At 41.3% G+C, this 25,052-nt stretch overlaps 1 protein-coding gene across 3 annotated transcripts in view; it reads right to left on the minus strand.

The window, feature by feature from the left end:
* Positions 1-941: 941 nt before the first annotated feature.
* The window catches only part of znf148 (zinc finger protein 148), a 58,179-nt gene continuing 34,068 nt past the window's right edge, over positions 942-25,052 (minus strand). Inside the window, exons 4-8 of one of the 3 annotated variants that reach the window (XM_055637713.1) lie at positions 20,884-21,030; positions 19,964-20,087; positions 12,849-12,932; positions 11,264-11,382; positions 942-6,623 (exon numbers count right to left, since the gene is read on the minus strand). In XM_055637713.1, the coding sequence (XP_055493688.1) occupies positions 5,028-6,623; positions 11,264-11,382; positions 12,849-12,932; positions 19,964-20,087; positions 20,884-21,030 (2,070 nt within the window). In that variant the 3' untranslated portion in view covers positions 942-5,027. The remainder of the gene's footprint in view (positions 6,624-11,263; positions 11,383-12,848; positions 12,933-19,963; positions 20,088-20,883; positions 21,031-25,052) is intronic. The other 2 variants (XM_055637714.1, XM_055637715.1) reach the window with 2 other exon arrangements.

A 25,052-nucleotide genomic window follows, 5' to 3' on the forward strand; every position in this document is an offset into this window, starting at 1 on the left:
CAGGTTCAGGAACAGCTTTTTTCCTACAGCCAATTGGCTATTAAACACTACAACCCCAAATAAGCTCTGAACTACAGGCTATTATTGTTAGTATTGCACGATTGCTTGCTTTGTGTGTGTGTGTGTATATATATATATACTTTTTTTCTCCCTCATGTATTATATTGTTTACAGTGTACTATGTTTACATATTCTGTTGTGCTGCTGTAAGTAAGAATCTCATTGTTCTATCTGAGACACATGACAATAAAAACACTCTTGACTCTTTAACAGATTGGGCTACTGTGTCCTGAAATCACATCACTCCCCTCCCCATCAACTCCACACATCTTGGGATGTGGGTGAACTAGTGCAAGGAATGTGTGGAGAACACACGCACATCCCCACATACAGACACACATCCCCACTCGCGCACATACACCCACCCATACAAAGACACAAGGCCAGGATTGAACCTGCGTCTGGCACCGAGGCACCGCTCCCCTGTATGACTTTAACTCCCATATACTGAGCTCCCTCCGGATCAGTGTGGCTGTTGGTGTCCTACACTGGAGCGCTGCCTGTTCTCAAATCACGCCTGTGCATTGTTCCTCAATCGGATGCACTTTGTGTAAACTCACTCCCAGAGCAGTAGCTATTTTTCTCTCTGCCTCCTGAGCACCACTGGGAGTCCCAGCACCAGCCGAGACAGTGCCATCTGCTGCTCGAACCGAGTCCAGTGATGGTATTTGGTTTTTAATAGGAGTGGCTGATTGAAAAATCAACAGCAGCAAGTCCAGAATGGCCTGTTTGGTAACTGCAGCATCTTGTGTATAAAGATGCAGCAGACCTGGTCACGAATGATAAAGGTTGCTATGGCAGGAATAGGCCACTACCACAAATGATGAGATTGAAACTCAGCGCATTAACGCTGACCTTATAATGTAAATAAAGACATGCTATCTCTTTTATTTTTTTTATTTTGAAACTAAAACAAATGTCATTCAGAAGAAAGATCTTCACCGTGATAAAAAATTGTCACGGAAGTGAAGATGTATGAAAATAACACAGCATATTTTATACACAAATGTTATACAGGGAACTTCCACGCAGAATCCTTCACGATATGGCTGCACTGCTCATCTTCAAATGTTGTCACTCAGCATCATTCTTCATAAATTAACAACCAACAAAATTGATCTCTGAACATTTATTTATAACTATGCATTAAAAAGTCTTTAAAGTTGAAAACGTGATACTTCCAATTTCTCTAATACACTGTTTATAAAGCACTGTATCTCTTTTGACAACTTTAAAGCATTTTGTAGAAATCTGTGTTGATTCATCTCTATACCATTATTTGATAACACGTTGCAAATTATTATTGAACAGTATATCAATATCTACTACTGATCAATCGATTCCCCAAAATATTCACACGTCAGTGTTTAAACCCTGACTGTAAAAGATACTGAAGCAATGATAAGTTTTCTGTGGGATGAACCAAAGACTGACTCTTACAAACACGGTTCTCCCACACATCCTGATTATGGAGTAGTGAACAACTGAACAAAAGCAAAAGGTTTTTGTACATAGACTGTAGCCAACAAATTTTGTAACAAATTTAGCTTTTACAATATACTACAAAATTGATCTCTATAGTTAGTGCTTCTACATTAATAGAAAAGCAAGCTTGGTATAAAATTGACCAGTGTACTAAAAGAAACCAGAACAAAGTATCACTTGGCAAGTCCATCCGTGTATAAATGGCTAGCGAATAACAAAGGCTGATGCTACGATACTACATTACCCATTCTGCTGCTCTGTATAGATATGCAGTTTCAATCCCTCACTGATTAGTATAGTTTGACCATTTTGCCTAAACATTTATTTACATAAAGCTATGAATCTGAATTGTATGCTGAGCTCTCATTACAACAGAAATCTTCAACACCACCTTTTTCAATATTTAAAATGCCCCCCACCCCCCCTCCCCTCCTCCTCTCAACAAAAAAATAAAATGCCTCTGCAATTATCCCGGGAAAAGAATATTTCCTCAAGTGCGTTATATTTTCAATCCATTTTTGGGGTGGTTCTTCCCTTTCTTCTCTGACACAGATCTAAAAGGTTGACATCTCATGCCAAAGTATTGCGTGATGAAATGTAGCAAATAATGGGCACATTAAAAGAAATACATGCAAAGATTCTAAAGCACTAAATACAATTTTACATTCTTGGAATGAATTTGTTTCAATTAAAAGAATCGTAAAAGTGTAAACCAAGCAAAACCATGTTTGTAATCACTCAAGGTATTAGGTAAATACAATTAGGTATTTGAAAAGAACCAAAGCCATCACAAGTACAGATCACCATCAACCATGCGTAAAGAATCCGCATTTATACACTGGCCGCAATCAAACATTACCTGCGCTTGTAGAAGGTATTAAATGTAATGACACAAAATAACCTCAATACAATAAAACATTCTGGATTTCAGTTTGATAATAGATGTACATCTCACACCTTCAAAGGAAAGCATTTTAAAAGTGCACGTTTTAATGATTTTCAAAAAGGACATTGCACACCTCATCAACTCATTAGACATTTTGTTTTGAGTATCCCCAGATATGGGAAAAAGCAGTTCCGTTTAGGGTTACTATCAACGAATAAAAGCAATCAAGCATGATTGACATGGGGACTGCAGATCCTTCCATTTGACAAATGTGAAATGCTTTCTTAGTTACAGCTGGTAGTGCTGGCGTGAGTTTAAACATTTACAGAACGAGTTAAAGTATCGGTGCTCATTTCAGTGCAAGAGGAAGTTCATGAGCAACAAGGTACACACAGGCAGCCTTGAGTAGCAGCTACATTGTAAACTGCCCCAAGATATCAGGAGTTGAGAAAGCAAAGCATGTACTCACTTAATTTCTCTAGACTTGAACTGTTGGCTCTTTGATGTACTCTGATTTTATTCAACTACCAACCATCCTTTTATTTGGTCCTGTGTTCTACATCCTGTCAAAAAAACATCTTTAACCAGTCGCTTATAACTCAAGTTTTTCAAACTGGTCTGGCAGAGAACTGGAAAATTGCAAAGGAGTACATCTCAGTCTGCCTGGGGCCAGATATACCGAGGATCAGGAGCACAACATCTTGAGAACTTTGAATTTGATATTTCACTTTAAATTATCATCTTATAGGTATGTTTTTTTTCCATTGCTATAAACAAAAGGAGGCTTTCTCTACCAAACAGCACGTTGTTTCTTTGGATAGTTGACAATGTTAAAAGTTGGGATGTTAATACTTGAATGGCATTTCCCTACAGAAAGATTTTGAATTCAGTGTTGGGAAAAGATGATGCCAGACAATAGCTAAAACACAGATGTGCATTCCTGAAGGGTATCACGACACATCACCAGCTCATTACACTACATCTACCCAGTGCCTTAAACTACACAAGGCCATAAAGACTTTGCATTTGTACTTTAATAAGCGACACGCGTGCAGTGAGTTGCACAGGCCAACTCTGGTAAATTGCAAAGCTAGAAATGCATAAGAGTTTGTCTGATCATTATTTTCACCTTATTGTAATCCCTGCACCCCAACCTCAACTCCCATTAGTAATTATTAGAATGTTTCGAATGCCACAAAGATGATATAAATATAAAAATATGAAATTTACATCTTTGGCTGAAACATTCCTAAAGCAAATCACAGAATGAGGAGGGAACTGACCAATCAGAAATCCAAATCATACAAATCTCAGTCAACCAATGCCAGCCATCTCAAACCAGACAAGCTTTATCCACAAAACCACAGGTCAATTTTTTCTCGTATATATTTATGGAAGTATCTGGTATGACATTTTATTGGAACAGTTACTTCAACCCATTAAGTCACTGGAATTGTGGACAATTGCCAAGCCAAAGCCTTACAGTAAATTGGTTACAAGGAATGGTTACTGCCTGAAAATGAAAATGACGACAAATATTGATCCAAATTAGATGACAGTTTACTAATCATATGCAAGACAGATTCTTAATCAGCTGATTCAAAAGTAGAAGTGTGAACTATAAAAACAAAGCATACCACAATGTACAAAATCACTGACAAAAAGGGGGAACAGAACGTAACATTATTTGTGGTACGATTTACCTGTTGCATTATATAATTTTGAATTTTTTTAATGCAGACAAGGTATACAATAAAACGGGTAGGTATTGCAATATAAATTAACAGGTAAATTTTCTCCAAGGAAACAATGTTTTATATACTAAACATACAAAAATAGGGATATAAACTAAATTTTTTAAAAGGCAGCCCCATATCTTGGAGCCAAAATCTGCATCACACAAGGAGGGAAATATTAAAAACACTTGTCGTACTGTGAACGGTTCAAGGAACCAAAAATTCCCATATTCTTGTCTAAAATAAATAAAATTTAATTTTTTTTAAACTCATGGTATAAATAGGATGTTCAATTGTTGAACATCATTCTTCTCCCACTCATCAAATCTGTGGGCTTCCTTATTGTGAGTTAGATAAAAATTATGACCCAATTATTTCTATTCTCCTGCATACAAACTGGAAAAAATGTTAGTTTTGTTTATAATCTTAGTAAATCTGAATAGAAAAGTGCATAATTTTAAAGAAAATCAAAATAAACTAATTTATTAGTTCGGTTTTACCCTAAATGTAGAAGTGACTGATTTTTTTTTTCCATTTAAAAAGTGCCTAAATATTTTGGGGCATGTTACAAGATGAGGCATGGCAGAAGCATCAGTGGTGAACAACATTTAAGCCCTGCCACAACACAAGAACCTGCGACATGCTGTGCATGGCTGAAATATGCAAAGGAAATGCTGTAACTACAATGCACAGCAGCACATAGAGTTTTGGTGTTGAGGCTTCTATATGAAACTGAACCAAAACTGCATTAACTACTGATTATACAGCACTCCATCCTATACAGAGCAGCGCATAATACAACAATCGTCCATTTGAAGTGCTACCCCATTTTGTCTTGAAACAGAGATCAGAGGTTCCTGCTATCCGAAGGCTTGTCTAGCTGTGGTATCTGGTGACGTAGTCATTTGGGTTCTTCCCTCTGCGACGCTCACTAATGGGAACTCGGAAAACTCAGCACTAGTCCCCCGCACCCTCAGGTTTACCTGTCCATTGGCAGCCGTATATGGGGGAGTTATACCTGACCTTGTGTTCTGGAACTGAGATCTGAATGTCTGCTCAAATGTGCCTATCTGGTAGGCCTGATGGACTGGCTGTGCGTCCACCTTCTTCTGAGAAGTCATTTGCTCCAGGAACTCTTGTGCGGAGACAGAATTGTGATTCGCCTCTTCATTTGAAAAAGAAAAGGAGTGCTGCGACTCACCAACCATCAAACCGAAGTGGGACTTCTCAGAAGAAGGTCGCAGAGGTGAATTCATGCCCGATCGAAAGCCCCGCTGCATAGTCATTGAGGCCACGGAAGAGAACAATGGTTGACTTAAGTTTGCGGTTTCAGTTCCAAAAGAAAGGCTTGCGCTGGGTAAATATGCATCATTCTGGCTCGTTCTTTCCAAAGCCTGCTGGAGAAATTTTGAATATTCGTGAAGCATACTGGCTTTGTCCGAAGAGGCTGATTGGGAACTTGCACCAACTCTCTCGGGCTGGGAAACCGCAGCTACATCTGAAGCGTTAATCGACATACTTGAGGCCACTTCCGTATCAGCAACATTAAAAGACATTTCATGTTGCCCGTTCGCCTTGTGAGAATAATGCTCGAGAAGAGTCTGCAGCACCTCATCCGGGATCCCACTCTTGTCTTGACTGTTCTTTATGTCAACATTCATGGACTGAGAGTCCAACATTGATGCGGCAGTACTTTCATCAATGACACTGGCCACGGCAGCTTGGGTCACAGACGGCTGCGATGCTATCTGGCCCACATTCAGGGCATACTCTCTGCTGGTGTTGCTGGCTGCCTGCAGATAACGCTTCTTCTTCAGAAACTGCATGGCATCATCATAGTTGTTACTGCTATGCACTGGTTTGCTGGGAACTTCCTGTAAGGAATCAACATGATCAATGTCATGGCTGCCTTCAGAATCTAGCATACCTGGCTTACCAATGAATTCATAGGTGTACTTAGTTACTTTATTTTCTTCATAAGTGGATAAAGCAGTCATTGACTGGCTTGGTTCCAGCTGGAGTTTCTGACTCCTTTTACTGCTCACTTTTTTGATGACCAATTTTGGAGGGTGGATATCTCCTGAAGCACATTCCAAAGGATTGCCACTGCTGGAAGAATGGGGTATCTCAACAGAGTATTCAGTCACCATGTATTCGTCTTTCACTTTGGAGGCAATGCTGTAGAGCGATGGATAATCATTCTCATTTTCATCTTTTTTCTGGCCAAGCTTTTCCAAGGTGCACACCTTCTCCGCGAGAGGATCAATGGATCTCAATTTCTCTCCCGCCTTCTGCTTCCTTTTCCGTGGTATTGGATTCTCTTTGTGTTGCAAAAGGGTGTTTGGGTCATCCATTCCTCCCATGTCACTCATCTTCAAAGCACACAGCAGTTTTTTATCTCTGTTTTCATGGCACATCCGTTTATGCTTCAATACACGGTCAGTTCTGGAGAAATACTGAAATAATAATCAATATCAATTACATTTAATTTAAATCTCACAAATCCCCCAAAAGAAATTAAATGGACATTGACATGTTTACCTTTCAGCATCAGCTATAAAAAGGTGATTAGAGTTATTGAGCATCAAAAACGTCTTGATAATAGTCAGCACAGGAAAGCTGTGAACAAGTTAATAATCCGTTGGAAAAGAATCACCACACAACAAGCGTCCACCACCCTGGAAGCTCATTCCACACAGTCTGAGTGCTGTTACCCCTAAACTTCAGATCAATGTCCCCTGAAACCAATTTAAACTGGACGTCTATCCCTCTAACATTTTAAAAACCTCTAAGTCCCCCCTTAACGCTCCAAAGAATAAAGCCCTAAAAGTTTTAGTAAATCTCCTCTGTACTCTCTCTATTTTGTTGAAAAATTACACCTCACAAATAACAGATAGTATGCTCTGACACAAGCGTAACCTGAAGTAGATGGAACTGCACTGGTGCTGAATTACAAAAAAGATAAAAGGGCTGGGAACTGCAGGTGCTGAGTACAAACTCAACATGTCAGGCAGCATCACTGGAGAGGTGTTTCGGGTCAGGACACTTGTTCACTGAGATTTCTGCTGCCTGATGCACTCAGTTACTCCAGCACTGTTTTTATTCTTAAAAAAATAACGGGTCTGACAGGAACCTAACACTTTCTGTTCTGAAACCTGAAGAAGAATCCCGACCCGAAACATCACCTATCCCTTTTTCCAGAGATGCTGCCTGACCCCCGAGTTACTCCAGCACTTTGTGCCTATCTGTGGTACAACCCCACACCTGCTGTTCTGTTTCAATATCCCCCTTTAATTATGCTCATTACTTTAAATCTATACTCCCTCATTACTCACAGCTTCTTAAATGTACACACAGAAGTGTCGTGGTTTACATGTTTTCTTTTCAAACAAAAAATCCATTAATTGTTGCAGTGAATTGAAGTAAAGTGCAACGTGAAGTCATGAAATCCTAAAACTCATTGTTAGTGCCTGTCTGCTCTCACTATTACTCCTTACACGGACCAAAGCAAGAAGAGAATTAAAAAAAAATTGCTGCAAAGACTGATGAAAGGTCACCAAAATGCAGCTTTACTGTTTGTCTGCACATATGCTGCCTGACCTGTTGAGGATTTCCAACTGATGAAAACACACACAACCTCATCTGTTGGGTTGCAAAACCAATTAAATCATGTTGAAGTTACATTAAATATTACTTAATCCACAATCAAAACAGTGGATTAGACACACATTACTCTAGGAAAGATGCCAGGACAATGGACAGATTGCAGAGGAGATTCAGAAAAATAAAACAGGGGATGAAACTAATGAAAAAAGATTCCTAAATTCATTAGGAATGAGAACAAGAGAGACAGACAGGAAGTGCTCAGAAGGTAATTCCATACTTCAATACGAACAGATTCAAAGTATCTCACAAAGAATGTGGAACATTAAGAATTTTTTTAAGTGATGACGGGAAAAGGTAGAAATCAACAGAAATCACCACATGTAATTAAGCCCAGTCCGCCAGACCAGCCACAGCCATAGGAGGCTGTGGAAACCAATAGATATGTTTACAGCATAGATAGATAGGTTGATTAGTACGGATGTCAGGGACTATGGGGAGAAGGCAGGATAATTGGGTTAGGAGAGATAGATCAGCCTGATCGAATGGCAGAATAGACTTGATGGGCCAAAAGGCCTAATTCTGCTCCTATCACATATGACCATGAAACCAACTGAAGTCTCAAATAGATCCTCTCACTGTGTTCTCACTCCCACATCCTCTACCCAATATAAACTTAAACTTGACAACCACCAACCAATGAAGTATATTCAACAGCTCACCACCAACATCCAGCTAAACTCTCTTATATATAATTCATGTGTTCAATCAATAATTCCTCACACCAATTGAGTATAGAACCATAGAAACATAGAAAATAGGTGCAGGAGTAGGTCATTCGGCCCTTCGAGCCTGCACCGCCATTCAATATGATCATGGCTGATCATCCAACTCAGTATCCCATACCTGCCTTCTTTCCATACCCCCTGATCCCTTTAGCCACAAGGGCCACATCTAACTCCCTCTTAAATATAGCCAATGAACTGGCCTCAACTACCTTCTGTGGCAGAGAGTTCCACAAATTTTCACCACTCTCTGTGTAAAAAATTATTTTCTCATCTCGGTCCTAAAAGACTTCCCTCGTATCCTTAAACTGTGACCCCTTGTTCTGGACTTCCCCAACATCAGGAATAATCTTCCTGCATCTAGCCTGTCCAACCCCTTAAGAATTTTGTAAGTTTCTATAAGATCCTCCAATCTTCTAAATTCTAGCGAGTACAAGCCGAGTCTATCCAGTCTTTCTTCATATGAAAGTCCTGCCATCCCAGGAATCAGTCTGATTAACCTTCTCTGTACTCCCTCTATGGCAAGAATGCCTTCTCAGATTAGGAGACCAAAATTGTACCAATACTCCAGGTGTGATCTCACCAAGACCCTGTAGAACTGCAGTAGAACCTCTCTGCACTTATACTCAAATCCTGCTATGAATGCTAACATACCATTCGCTTTCTTCACTGCCTGCTGCACCTGCATACCTACTTTCAATGACTGGTGTACCATGACACCCAGGTCTCGTTGAATCTCCCATTTTCCTAATCGATCACCATTCAGATAAGTCTACGTTCCCGTTTTTGCCACCAAAGTGGATCACCTCACATTTATTCACATTATACTGCATCTGCCATGCATTTTCCCACTCACCCAACCTCTCCAAGTCACTTCTGCCATGCATTTGCCCACTCACCCAACCTCTCCAAGTCACCTTGCAGCCTCCTAGCATCCTCCTCAAGCTAACACTGCCCCCAGCTTCGTGTCATCTGCAAACTTGGAGATGTTGCATTCAATTCCCTCATCCAGATCATTAATATATATTGTAAATAGCTGGGGTCCCAGCACTGAGCCTTGCGGTACCCCACTAGTCACTGCCTGCCATTCTGAAAAGGACCCGTTTACTCCTACTCTTTGCTTCCTGTCTGCCAGCCAGTTCTCTATCCTAATCAATACTGAACCCCCAATACTATGTGCTTTAAGTTTGCATACTAATCTCTTACGTGGGACCTTGTCGAAAGCCTTCTGAAAGTCCAGATACACCACATACACTGGTTCTCCCTTATCCACTCTACTAGTTACATCCTCTAAAAATTCTTAAGATTCGTCAGACATGATTTACCTTTCGTAAATCCATGCTGACTTTGTCCAATGATTTCACCACTTTCCAAATGTGCTGCTATCCCATCTTTAATAACTGACGAGCAGTCCCCACTACCAATGTTAGACTAACTGGTCTGTAATTCCCTGTTTTCTCTCTCTCTCCCTTTTGAAAAAATGGGATTACATTAGCTACCCTCCAATCCTCAGGAACTACTCCAGAATCTAAAGAGTATTGAAAAATTATCACTAATGCATCCACTATTTCTGGGGCTACTTCCTTAAGTACTCTGGGATGCACCTTATCTGGCCCTGGGGATTTATCGGCCTTTAATCCATTCAATTTACCTAACACCACTTCCCGGCTAACCTGATTTCACTCAGTTCTTCCATCTTATTTGACCCCCGGTCCCTTGCTATTTCCGGCAGATTATTTATATCTTCCTTAGTGAAGACAGAACCAAAGTAGTTATTCAATTGGTCTGCCATGTCCTTGTTCTCCATGATCAATTCACCTGTTTCTGACAGCAAGGGAGCTACATTTGTTTTAACTAATCTTTTTCTCTTCACATATCTATAAAAACTTTTGCAGTCAGTTTTTATGTTCCCCGCCAGTTTTCTTTCATAATCTATTTTCCCTTTCCTAATTAAGCCCTTTGTCCTCCTCTGCTGGACTCGGAATTTCTGCCAGTCCCCTGGTAGGCTGCTTTTTCTGGCTAATTTGTATGCTTCGTCTTTTATTTTGATACCATCCATGATTTCCCTTGTTATCCACAGATGCACTACCTTCCCCGATTTATTCTTTTGCCAAACTGGGATGAACAATTGTTGTAGTTCATCCATGCAGCCTTTAAATGCCTTCCATTACATATCCACCGTCAACCCTTTAAGAATCAAACAATCAAACATTGGAAACATCAAACCAATGTTTTTATAATTTTTAAACATTTCCCTCTGACAATAAAAGCACTCCATTTCTTTGTCTTCCTTCATATTTGTGTTTCTAGTAATCCAGCTACCATCCTAGTGAATCCGGAGGGCATTAACATTCAGTATTTCACCTGCGGTGCTTAGGAAACAGAGGAAAAGATCTGATGCTTTTAACGGTAAAGTGGGTTATTTTCACAAAATGGATATATTCTTGAAATCATGGGCAGGATTTCTGTTTCAGAGACCAGTGTAGGCATGATGTGTAGGAAGGGACTGTAGATGCTGGTGAAAACCGAAGATAGACACAAAAAGTTGGAGTAACTCAGCGAGTCAGACAGCATCTCTGGAAGTGACTATTCCTTTTCTCCATAGATGCTATCTGACCCACTGAGTTATTCCATCTTTTTGTGTCTATCACCAGTAATTCCAGGTTAATCAGGGCTTCACTGTTCCGATTCTGGTAGCTAATTCTCACCTGGTGGCAGTATTCACACTGATATGGTTTCTCCCCACTGTGAGTCCGCTTATGCCTCTCCATGTGGTATTTCTGTATAAACCTCATGTCACATTCATCGCATTGAAAAGGTTTTTCACCTGGAAATGTAATTTCCCAATCATTAGACACAGTCTCTGGATAATGCATTCCATTCAGTTTTACATCAACTCTAATAAATGTCTAACGATCCCATTCTTAGGAAAATAGATCAGCATTAACTTCCAAAACATGGGTATCTTGAAATTCATTTAAAAGAATCCTCCATTTCCATCACCCCATTATTTACTCAAGTGTGCATCAAAAAAGCAAGCAACTGATGTTCCCAACCATGACAGGATCAACTCTATGGAAACAGTTAGATGACCGTGCCACCTGAAAACTGGATGTTCCAAATCAGAAGGAGAAAAAAAATCAGAGAAGATTCTGATTTTCGAATGAATTATTACATTATCAAAGATGCCAAGATGAATAATGTAATGCTGTGCAGTGAAATAACTTTGGTCACTTTCTTCTCCCTATTCAAATCGGCTATACTGTTTCGATTAAAATAACTCTCAAGAACATAAAAATGAAATACCTCACGTTTCCCCTGTTAATCAAAATATCGTGGTTGATCTTTTACTTCAAAGCCATTTTCCGGCATCAACCCCATATCCTTTGATTCTTTTCATACAAAGCACAAATGTGGAGTTAAATGTGGATGCTGTGTGGCACCACTGTTTGTGTTAACGAGATGAACCACTGGGTGAATTAAATCGCACAATTCAACCCACAGATACGAAACCGCACCCGTTTTTACAGAACAGATTAGCATCTCAATTATGTGTTAGCTAGTTGATGAACATGGCTGAATATAAATTGTTACCACATTTGTCGATATTACAGAAAAATCAGATGCACCGCCAAAATAATTGAATGAGAAGTGCTCCTACACACAGCCAGCGGGATGTGCATGTACTGAATGACTAATTAATAAGATCACATTCAGGAGAATATACCTGATGCAACCTTACACATACCAATATGTGGTATTTTCATTTATCCAGCAGCTCAGCTAGTTACACAACAGCATTCACAGTTAATTGCCAGTGGTTCTTTGGCTAATCTCAGGTCAAGGCAATGCTCAGACTGCTTCAACGAGCATTTATATAAAATGATGGTTTGGCTCTAGCTACTGATTATACTGAACTAACTCTGGCACACATACACCATGAAGACCATAGAGTTTTCGGAAAGGGCCCCAAAAGCGTTCCATGGTGAAGCTTTTGAGTCACATAGATGGACTGACAAGACGAGGATCAATGTTCTCTGCTAGGAGATGGTTATGATGGAGAAGATTGCAAAGGTGGTATTTGGAGCTACAGAGGATTGTGATGCGAAATAAGACCATACTGTTTCCAATGACTGAAGGGATGGTAACCAGAGGTTGCAAATGTCTTGCCTCCTAACTTCAACATCTATTTCATAAACACGCTTACAAGCTTGGCTTTCCAAATAAATGTATGTGTCATGCAATGTGAAATTTAAAAATAGACAAATAAGAAATAAGAATTGTAACTTTTACCAGTATGAATCTTCTCGTGTCTTTGCAGCAAATACTTCTGAATAAAACGCATGCTACACTGAGTGCACTGATACGGCTTTTCACCTTCAAAATAAAACATTTAATATATCGATGAGCAATACATCAGAGCGTAAAAGGGGAAACAGAATCTTTAATCTTGCATAAACCCCAGGCACCGTACAAATACTCAGACAATAGCTAACATTAAAAGACATCCCGCATTAAACACCTAGATACTTGCACAAATTCATGTACAATTTTAGCAACTATAAAACATAATCTACTTATAGGTGATAGGGAGAGGCAGCTCACAGATGTTTTGGGGTAAATTTCCCTCCCGAGCTGAGTGTACATACATGTTGCTGACCCACTTTTACCTTCCATCAATTTGTAACTAAGTGCCGACCCCGAGCTTAATGACAAGGTGCTCTAAAGCAGCAGGGGCCTTTGTTCATAAATGCCATAAGTGTGGCAGAGAACGGGAAAGAGAGAGAAAAAACAAACCCAGTCACAAAACACTACCTGCCAGCTAGCACCTATATGTCAAAAGAGGACATTCAGAAACGTTCAAAGACTAAAAATCCAATAAAGGCATCTTTTAAAATTAATAATTAAAAATACTTAAGGGAATAGAATTTTGAAACATATCAAAATACAGGCGATTTACTTTTTATTATTACATGCTGTTGTCGGGAATTTTGAAAATTACAATGAAGATGAGTTGATTATAATCTGGTTAACCCTAGAGCTCACATACTGGGCAAGCATGATGGGACAAATGGGCAACATAGAATGTTAGGACGGTAATAAATAGATGTGTCAATGTATTTAGCTTTCACAGCGCCGCTTAATTAGAATAGCTAAAACTAATACACTCTCCTGAAAAAGCAGGCTTCCTTATCTATTGAGGGGGGATAGTTGTTTGTAGTTCTGTCTAGGTTCTTATCCGTTACAGCCATGAGATTACAGCTGTTCTCTGTCACTGCGTTTAACAGGCAAGTCTCCCGAAAATTAACGAATGGCCTTTTTTAATAAGTAGACACCATCAATTCTCCCGACCAGGGATATTGACATCTACAGTGCCCTCCATAATGTTTGGGACAAAGATTCATCATCTATTTATTTGCTTCTGTACTCCATAATTTGAGATTTGTAATAGAAAAAAAATCACATGTGGTTAAAGTGCACATTGTCAGATTTTATTAAAGGGTATTTTTATGCATTTTGGTTTCACCATGTAGAAATTAAAACTGTGTTTATACATAGTCCCTCCATTTCAGGGCACCATAATGTTTGGGCCACATGGCTTCACAGGTGTTTGTAATTGCTCAGGTGTGTTTAAATGCCTCCTTAATGCAGGTATAAGAGAGCTCTCAGCACATAGTCTTTCCTCCAGTCTTTCCATCACCTTTGGAAACTTTTATTGCTGTTTATCAACTTGAGGACCAAAGTTGTGCCAATGAAAGTCAAATAAGCCATTATGAGTGGGAAACACGAATAAAACTAGTAGAGACATCAGCCAAACAGGTTTGCCAAAATCAACAGTTTGGAACATTATTAAACAGAAAGAGAGCACTGGTGAGCTTACTAATCGCAAAGGGACTGGCAGGCCAAGGAAGACCTCCACAGCTGATGACGGAAGAATTCCCTCTATAATAAAGAAAAATCCCCAAACACCTGTCCAACAGATCAGAAACATTCTTCAGGTGTGGATTTGTCAATGACCACTGTCCGCAGAAGACTTAATGAACCGAAATACAGAGGCTACACTGCAAGATGCAAACCACTGGTTAGCTGCAAAAATAGGATGGCCAGTTTGCCAAGAAGTACTTAAAAGAGCAACCACAGTTCTGGAAAAAAATCTTGTGGACAGATGAGACCAAGATTAACATACAGTGGCTTGCAAAAGTTTTCATACCCCTTGAACATTTCCACATTTTGTCACGTTACAACCACAAACGTAAATGTATTTTATTGGGATTTTATGTGATAGACCAACACAAAGTGGTGCATAATTGTGAAGTGGAAGGAAAATGATACATGGTTTTCAAATTTTTTTACAAATAAAAAACTGAAAAGTGTGGCGTGCAAAAGTATTCAGCCCCCCTGAGTCAATACTTTGTAGAACCACCTTTCGCTGCAATTACAGCTGCAAGTCTTTTGGGGTATGTATCTACCAGCTTTGCACATCTAGAGACTGAAATTTTTGCCCATTCTTCTTTGCAAAATAGCTCAAGCTCAGTCAGATTGGATGGAGAGCGTCTGTGAACAGCAATCTTCAAGTCTTGCCAGAGATTCTCAATTGGATTTAGGTCTGGACTTTGACTGGGCCATTCTAACACATGAATATGCTTTGATCTAAACCATTCCATTGTAGCTCTGGCTGTATCTTTAGGGTCGTTGCCCTGCTGGAAGGTGAACCTCCGCCCCAGTCTCAAGTCTTTTGCAGACTCTAACAGTTTTTTTCTTCCAAGATTGCCCTGTATTTGGCTCCATCCATCTTCCCATCAACTCTGACCAGCTTCCCTGTCCCTGCTGAAGAAAAGCAGCACAAAAAGAGCACCTTCCTCCACATGGTTGCTGTGTCCCACACATGGCTTGTGGCAAACTGCAAACGGGACTTCTTATGGCTTTTTGTCAACAATGGCTTTCTTCTTGCCACTCTTCCATAAAGGCCCGATTTGTGGAGTGCACAACTAATAGTTGTCCTGTGGACAGATTCTCCCACCTGAGCTGTGGATCTCTGCAGCTCCTCCAGAGTTACCATGGGCCTCTTCAAGCAGTCATTGCATGCAAAGGATATGCAACAAAATACTAAACATGACTACTTTAATTCACATGACATTGCCGCGTCCCAAACATTAATGTGTCCTGAAATGGAGGGACTATATATAAACACTGCTGTAATTTCTACATGGTAAAACCAAAATGTAGAAAATTTGCCTTTTTTTAAATCTGACAATGTGCACTTTAAATACGTGATTTTTTCTATTACAAATCTCAAATTGTGGAGTACAGAGGCAAATAAATAAATGATGGGTCTTTGTCCATAGCATTATGGAGGGCACTGTCTGGTATCTGTTTGTTAGATACAGTGCATTCAGAAAGTATTCAGACCCCTTCACTTTTTCCACATTTTGTTACATCACAGCCTTATTCCAAAATGGATTAAAATCTTTTTTTTTTAAATCATCAATCTACACACAATACCCTATAATAAAAAAGCGAAAACAGGTGTTTAGAAATTTTTGCAAAGTAATTAAAAAGAAATAACTGAAATATCACATATACATAAGTATTCAGACCCTTTACTCAGTACAGGTGCACAACCTTTTATCCGAAAGCCTTGGGACCAGACACTTGTCGGATTTCGGACATTTTCGGATTTCAGAATGGAAGATTTTTAGCGTAGATTAGGTAGGTAGCGCGGGCGGCTTGAAAAGTCTGGAGCTGCTGCCTCCTCCCGGGTGACCGGGAGACTCATTGCATAAATGTTAGTCAGTTAGTTTGGAGGGATTTTATGTGGTGGTGGTGGAGTCGGGGTGAAGGGGGAAACTTTAATTCTTAGTCCCCTACCTACCTGGTCGGCGACTCCCAACCTCGCGGAGCTGGGGGCTCCGTCCGGCCGCGGGCGGCGCCGGTTGGAGCTCCGACCCCGGCAACTCTACCCCTGGCTGCGAGGCGCTCCAAGTCCAGCGCCGCCCGCGGCCGGACGTCCCAGCTCCGAGAATGTCGGGAGTCGGCGGCATCGCAGCGCTGGGATACCAGCGGGGAGCGGGCAATGCCTTACCGGGTCGCCGTGCGGCAAGCTCCGGAGCGCTGTGGCCGCCGACACACAACATCGCGGAGCGTCGCTGGATTTGGAGCCGCGGAGCTGGGGGCTCCGTCCGGCCGCGGGCGGCGCCGGTTGGAGCTCCGACCCCGGCAACTCTACCCCTGGCTGCGCGGCTCCAAATCCAGCGACGCTCCGCGATGTTGTGTGTCGGCGGCCACAGCGCTCCGGAGCTTGCCGCACGGCGACCCGGTAAGGCATTGCCCGCTCCCCGCTGATTTCCCAGCGCTGCGACGCTGCCGACTCCCGACATTTGCGGAGCTGGGGCGTCCGGCCGCGGGCCGCGCTGGATTTGGAGCGCCTCGCAGCCAGGGGTAGAGTTGCCGGGGTCGGAGCTACAACTGGCGCCGCCCACCGCCCCAACGGCCACAGCGCTGCGGAGCTTACTGCACGGCAACCCGATAAGGCATTGACCGCTCCCCGCCTCTCCGACCAGGTAGGGGACTAAGAATTAAAGTTTACCCCTTCACCCCCCTTCACATAAAAGCCCTCCAAACTAACTGACTAACATTTAAGCAATGATTTACAGATGTTTAAGCGTCTCCCGGTCTCCAGAGAGGAGGCAGCCGCTACAGTAGTACAGACCTGGGTTGACCGTGGGTCGTTTTGGGTCAAGTTTGGCGCCAAACGCGAGCTTTGGTGCGCAGACGACATCTGGAAAAAATGGCCGGTTTTCGGAGCTTTTCGGTTTCTGGAACACCGGATAAAAGGTTGTGCACCTGTACTTTGTTGAGGTATCTTTAGCAGCGATGACACCCTCAAGTCTTCTTGGGTATGATGCTACAAGCATGGCACACCTGTATTTGGGTAATTTCTCCCATTCTTCTCTGCAGATCCTCTCAAGCTCTGTCAGGTTGGATGGGGAGCGTCGATGCACAGCTATTTTCAGGTCCCTCCAGATATGTTCGATCGGGGTCCAAGTCCATCCTCTGGCTGGGCCACTCAAGGACATTCACAGGCTTCTTCTTGCGTATGGCGAGCACAGCCTAAAGTTGTAAGACAACTTGTTCTGTTTGATCTTGTTTGTGCATGCCAGGTTGATTGCATTCGTCGAAACAGGATGGACCACGTGAAGGTTGCAATCTCCCACCCCATTCACAGGCTTGTCACAAAGCCACTCCTGCGTTGTCTTGGCTGTGTGCTTAGGGTCATTGTCCTGTTAGAAGGTGAACCTCCGTCCAAGTCTGAGGTCCAGAATGCTCTGAAGCAGGTTTTCATCAATGATCTCTCTGTACTTTGCTCCGTTCATCTTTCCCTCGATCCTAACTAGTCTCCCAGTTCCTGCCGCTGAAAAACATCCCCACAGCATGATGCTGCAACCACCATGCTTCACCGTAAGTACGGTATTGGCCAGGTGATGAGCAGTGCCTGGTTTCCTCCAGACATGACTCTTGGCATTCAGGCCAAAGAGTTCAATCTGGGTTTCACCAGACCAGAGAATTTAGGTGCCTTTTGGCAAACTCCAAGCGGGCTGTCACTGAGGTGCCTTTTCCGTCTGGCCACTCTACCATAAAGGCCTGACTGGTGGAGTGCTGCAGGTATATTTGTCCTTCTGGAAGGTTCTCCCATCTCCACAGAGGAACTCTGACCAAGACCAAGATTGCTCCATTTGGTCAGGAGGCCAGCTCTATGAAGAGTCCTGGCGGTTCCAAAGTTCTTCAATTTAAGAATGACAGAGGCCACTATGCTCTTCAGGACCTGCAATGCTGCAGAAATTGTTTTATACCCTTCCCCAGATCTGTGTCTTGACACAATACCATCTCGGAGGTCTGCGGACAATTCCTTCGTCATCATGGCATGGTTTCTGACATGCACAGTCAAATGTGGGACCTTATATAAACATGTGTGTACCTTTCCAAATCATGTCCAATCAATTTAATTTACCACTGGTGGAATCCAATCAAGTTGTAGAAACATCTCAAGGATAATCAATGAAAACAGGATGAACCTGAGCTCAATTTTGAGTATCATAGCAAAGGGTCTGAATACTTATGTAAATGTGATATTTCAGTTATTTATTTTTAATTACTTTGCAAAAATTTCTGAACACCAGTTTCCGCTTCTTCATTCTGGGGTATTGTGTGGAGATTGATGATAAAAAACAATGAATTTAATCCATTTAAAAATAAGGCTGTAACGTAACAAAATGTGGAAAAAGTGATGGGGGTCCGAGTACTTTCTGAATGCACGGTATATGGGCGAGAGATTTTCAAAACAACAGGAAAGTTAAAGTTAACTCTGGGGAAAGACAAAGACGAAAGGTTACAGAGACATTGATCAATGATGATTTATTTCAAATCTACAAGTAACCATTGTGTCATGAGAATATAGAAGTGCTGTAGGTACTGGAATCTTTGAAACACTTTGGGTTTTCCCAGAACTTTTCCTGGTTCTCACTGTCAAGGCCTTCAATAAACTGACTTGTTCGATAGACTCATCATTGATCTACAAGCAGTCTTATTTTGTATTAGTGCCTATTAGATTAAAGCTGGATACAGGGTATGGGTAGAGCACAAAATTCCTCGTACACATGCTAAGCTATTACTTGTATGGGCTAGAATGGACATTGTCCTAGTTCCTTGCACCCAGATCCTTGTCAGAAAAATGAAGTGTAGATATAATGTGCATTTTCCACAATGTAAACAAATGTGTATTCCACTGATGGACCCAATGAGTTCAGATTCAAATGCAACTGGGAAAGTGTGTTAGAAGGAACTGTAGATGCTGGTTTAAACCAAAGATAGACACAAAAAGCTAGAGTCAGCGGGTCAGGCAGCATCTCTGGATGAAAATCCAGGTCGAAACTGGTTGGCTGAAACATCTCCAGAGATGCTGCCTGTCCCGCTGAGTTAATTCAGCTTTATGTGTCGATGGGAAAATCGTGGGTGAAGAGCAACCAGCAAGTTCCGGACTCCCTTATTCATCAGGAGGCTGAACTCAGTGGCAACTCCATGGGATACCTGGAATTTTCCCCAGCAAGTTTTGGTCCATTATGCATGAATGTTAGGGTGAGAATTCAAGCAGTTCAGAAGCATATAATAAAACAAATATTAATAAAAAAATTAGTTGCAATAAGTCATACTTTAGGAAGCAATAGCAAAAAAACAAAAATAATAGGAATTCAATTAATCATAAATTCATTAATATTATGGGTTTCATGTGCTAGATACTGTTAACCCGCATCATCTTTAATGATACAATATATTTATTTTAAAAGTTGCAGGCATTGATAGAATATCAAAGTGGAGTTCATGAATGGTTTAGCACACAAGACCACCCATACCTGTATGAATGAAGACATGCCTTTGTAAATGATAGTTGGTACGGAAAGCAGCATTGCAGTGCTCACAGATATGAGATTTCAGGCATTTAAGTCCTAATGATCCATCTTCATTTATTGTTAGAATCTGAACAAATGCAATTCCAAACACAGATTGCATTAGACATGTTTCCCCAAATGCTTTCAAATCTAACCACAGATAGTTTACTAAAATCTGTTCTACACAGATTCTACAGATATAAGTGATCACAATTAAAACTGATGAAGTTTGCACATGCCATTGAGGTCCCGTCAATAAACAAATGGAAACCAGGATACCCCAGTGCTGGATGGAAGAGTTACCCAAGAGAGCTTAAATTCTATCATTAAGAGTTATCAACCAGAGTATTACAGATTACCAAATAAATATTCAACATTGAATATTCTTACAAACTCTTTAGAATAAACCGTTTGGAGCTCATTCCAAAAACTGACAGAATATGTATTACTTTTGAATTTAGGAACCTCAGGAACCAGAGCCACGTGGCAATCACAATATAATCCCCAATAAACCACATCTCCATTCATAATCCCCATTCAGTGACAACACTCAGCACAATTCACAGGAAGAGGAGCCCTGTTTCATTTATCAGCTTCCTTCTTCAATGATACTGTGACCAATGACATCTGTTCCTTGTTCTATTTCCTTAGGAAATAACCTCTCTAAACTTGCTCACCTTCTCAACATTTGTTTATTTTGATCATTTGATAGTCTGTAGGCTCCATCTGACATTCTGTCTACCTTTTTTGCTGCAGGGAAGTTTGTACAAAGACATATACTTGGATTCTACCACACGAACCACTGCGTTCCTGACGCACCGTCTTCTCGCACGTCTGAAAGTTGACCTCCAGAGGCCCAATTCTGTACAATTTGGATTAGTTACCTTGGAAGGAGATCGCTGCTTCCTTTTCTTTTTCTTTTGCAAATCTATAGGTTCTTGTAGTTGCACTTTATCCTTCCTCAGCTGGTCACCTTCGTCAGCGTACTGGACTTCCTGCTTTACATTTACCTTTGCAACGACAAAGTGGTACTGAAATAAATTAAATTCAAACCCAGGTGACGCAGCACACCTTTCCAGTGACACTGCTGTGCGGCAATGCCAAGTTCTACAACATAGACTTCATTACAGAAACAATGGAACATTAACGCAAGAAATCAGTGGATGGGAAGAACTGAAACACTATGCTGGGCTGCCAGGTTGCACTGAACTGATCGCGACTTCTGTTCCACATCCTTGCCATTACCCCAGAATCATGCTTTAAGCAACTATACACAGTGTTAGCTTTTGACTCACATAGCAAGGCATAATACTTAACATATCACAGTACCACAAACCTGGTCCATCGCTGATAAAATACTTGAATTGATAATAAATGGTATAAATCACCTTATCAAAACTGTCCAGGAATCGTTACAATATTAGTTCAAGGAAAGAGTTAACAATCTGATTCCAAGTACAATATTTGACAGATATTGACTGATAAGTTCGGTAACGTTGATTTCTAACACTGGTCAGCTCACCTTATATTTTACTCCATTCAGAATCGTTTCAGCAGATTCCCTTGGCACTGCAATAGTTCACCACCAGAGGGCAAAATATGATGGCTGCCTCGCCAACACTCTGTCTCATCCTTTTCCTTCTTGTGTTTTTAGTTTGTTGGAAAATGTATGTTTTAGTTTATCTTTAGTTTTGTATTCTGTGGGGGGGTGGGGGAATTAAAAAAAAATCTCTTTCCTCGACTGAGATGTGACTTTTTCCGTGTTGTATCTCTGTCTGCACTACGGTGCTGGCTGCTTCTTGCTGGGACCTCGGGCGCTCCAATCATGGGAGCCTGCGGACTTAACATCGATGAGCGGAGTTCCAACCACGGGAGTCTGCGGACTTTAACATTGTGGAGATCGCAGTCCCCGTTTGGAGACTAATTTCGGGAGCTCCAAGCCGCAGGATCTTCGACCGACCCGACGTGAGAGCTTCAATCGCCCCAACTGCGGATGGTTCAACTCCCCAAACCACGGGAGAAAAGGAGGAAAGAAGATGAGACTTTATTGCCTTCCATCACAATGGGGAACGGGGAGGAGCCGCTGTGGTGGATGTCTATGTTAATTTTTTTATGTAGTTGTGTGTCTTGTTACTTTTTTGGTATGACTGTATGGCAAACCAAATTCCTCGTATATGTTGCAAAACATACTTGGCTAATAAATTCTGATTATAGAAACATAGAAAATAGGTGCAGGAGGAGGCCATTCGGGCCAGCACCACCATTCATTGTGATCATGGCTGATCGTCCCCAATCAATAACTCGTGCCTGCTATATCCCTTGATTCCACTAGCCCTTAGAGCGCGAACTAACTCTCTCTTAAATCAATCCAGTGATTTGGCCTCCACTGCCCTCTTTGGCAGGGAATTCCACAAATTCACAACTCTCTGGGTAAAAATGTATTTTTCTCACCTCAGTCTTAAATGGCCTCCCCTTTATTCTAAGACTCGTCCAACATTGGGAACATTTTTGATTATGATTATGAACTGATTATGAGTGCAGTCAGCTAAAACCAGCTTGGGACTTTCGCCTTTGTGTGGGAATACTGATTTTGCTAGCAGTTATGCTTGGGAGAAATGCCAATTTCTATATCAAATTCCACAATGGCAGCATTCATTCATAAACATGCCGAGTCAAATATCTTGGCCAAGGCACGCCACCCAGTCTTCCAGGCTTGGATGCATTGCCATAACTTGCCACCTGGAGTAACCTTGGCTCCAGCATCAAATGTCTGATCACTGACTTTAAGTGTACTCAGAAATCCTATCTCAAATCACCCAGAGCCTCATCAGCTTGTAAACCACCAGGCAGAGCTTTGGTAGCAGGAAGGGCTGTAGGTCATTTCACTTCAACCGAGACAGGCAAGAACTTTAGTTAAAAGTTAAAAATCAAACGCATTAAATTAAATGCATTAAACAAATTAGATTGTCAGAAATATGGCCTCCCCTTTGCTTTAGGTCTGCTCTACAATCAAGAAATCAAGTCATGTTGACATGTTAGCGTGGGCGAATTGGGCCAAAGCCTATTTCCACACTGGATCACTCTATGACGCCAAGTCATTGAAATCAAGGCATTCTGCATCATGGCACACGTTCTGAAAAGCAACACCCTGGTGCAAACGCAGAACGCAGCAAGTGTATTGAGGCAAACATCAATAAGTGCGTAAATTCTGATTTTGCTACCACTTAAATGGAGAATGAAACAGTTCAACCAACAAAAGCTGGCTGGTTACCTTCAGAGGCATTTTTGTTTGAAATTTATCTCGTAGAAGAAACATTTACGGAATGGTTCTCCCACGACTGTTCATTGGAATTAAAGGGCTCCATTGAAGATTACCCAAAGTTTTGGTGTGCACTTTATCTTTTAATAGCCAATCTACAGTGGATTGTTGTAACTCATCCAAGCAAAGGTTTTTAATGGTTTCTTATTCAAGGAAGTCAATAGTACCCTCTCACTTATTAGTTCTCAGTTTAGTTCAACAATTTCTAGGTGCTATTAGAGACACTCTGTGAATGCTGGCACACACATAATGATCCATGTTGGGTGAAGAAAATGGCTAGTGTGATTATACTGCCTGAAGTCTCATTAAGTCCATCTACAGCTCTTCCAATGCTTTCCTGCACAGCTATGTATTGTTAATCTAACACAAACTGCTCATAACCTGACCCTTTCACTCTCCTGTCACTTCCAAGTTCACTGAACAGCATTGGGCGAATTATAAAATTCCTTCCACTGTCTCTCCACTCTATTGCAAAAGCCTGTTTCAGACCTGTAAATAATTACAGCCACTTTTGACTTATGTTGGTAGTTGTTACATCCTCAACAGTTCTGTGCCACTAACAGTTTTTGTGCAATGTGCTTCCTAAATTTCTCCATAAATGTAACTCTTTTAGCCCAGAAAAACACTGATAATATTGCACAGCACACCCCACCTAACCCTGTGCATTCTTCTTGGAAGTTCGATGCCCAGAATTGAACACACTCCATCCAGGGATCTCTACAAGAGTTGGGATGTTGTTCCAATTCCACCTGTTTAAATGGAGAGGAAACGACAGCACTCCAGCTTTGCTTTCACTGCCGCTTGCGGAGAGCACGTTATACTTCGGATTTGGTGGCACGCTAATTTATTCTTGAATTTAATCCTAAAACCACACAATGATCTCAATGTAGGACCAAACTGGCTACAGCTAACAGTGCTTAGCTTTTGTTTAATTTTGGAGATACAGCATGGAAACAGGTCCCTCGGCCCATCGTCCACGCCAATCAGCGATCACCTGTACACTAGCACTATCCAACACACTAGGGACAATTATGCCAAAGCCAATTAACCTACAAACCTGCATGTCTTTGGAGTGCAAGAGGAAACCGGAACATCTGGGGAAATCCCACTCGTTCACAGGGAGAACGTGCAAACTCTGTGCAGATAGCACCCATTGTTGGGATCGAACCTAGGTTTCCGGCACTGTAAAGCAGCAACTCTACCGTTGTGCCACCCACTTAAATCACAACCACTAAATATTTATTTAATGCAGAAAATTATACAGATAATACCTGAGAAAGCATCAGTACTTAAATAAAAGGAAGTCAGTTGCATGTTGTAAATAATTTTGTTAAAATTGTACCAAATGCAAACAACCAGTCATTTACTAACAAAAGGGTACAACACACAATCATCCATTAAACTGCCCATTTCACCCCATCCCTGAAGTATCACTTTCTCCACGAGAGATCAGGAATCTTTCACAGGCCCCGATAGCCAATCGGCAAAATCCAAACAGGACGGTTCAAATTAAAGCTGTATGTGACCCAAGATAAATAAAACACACCAACTTTCCTTGTAGATTCTAATCACTTTCTATAGAAATGATCCTCTGGAAAGCATCCAGTCACTGGGTAGTGACGCTAATACACACGATGTCATATGTTAACGTGCCCTGGCACATTGCTTCCAATCCAGTACCATTGCAAAACCATTGTTAAAAACCATGAAAAAAAAATCAGTCTGTATCATGCA

This window comes from Leucoraja erinacea, chromosome 7 (genome assembly GCF_028641065.1).
Source record: "Leucoraja erinacea ecotype New England chromosome 7, Leri_hhj_1, whole genome shotgun sequence".
NCBI lineage: Eukaryota > Metazoa > Chordata > Chondrichthyes > Rajiformes > Rajidae > Leucoraja > Leucoraja erinaceus.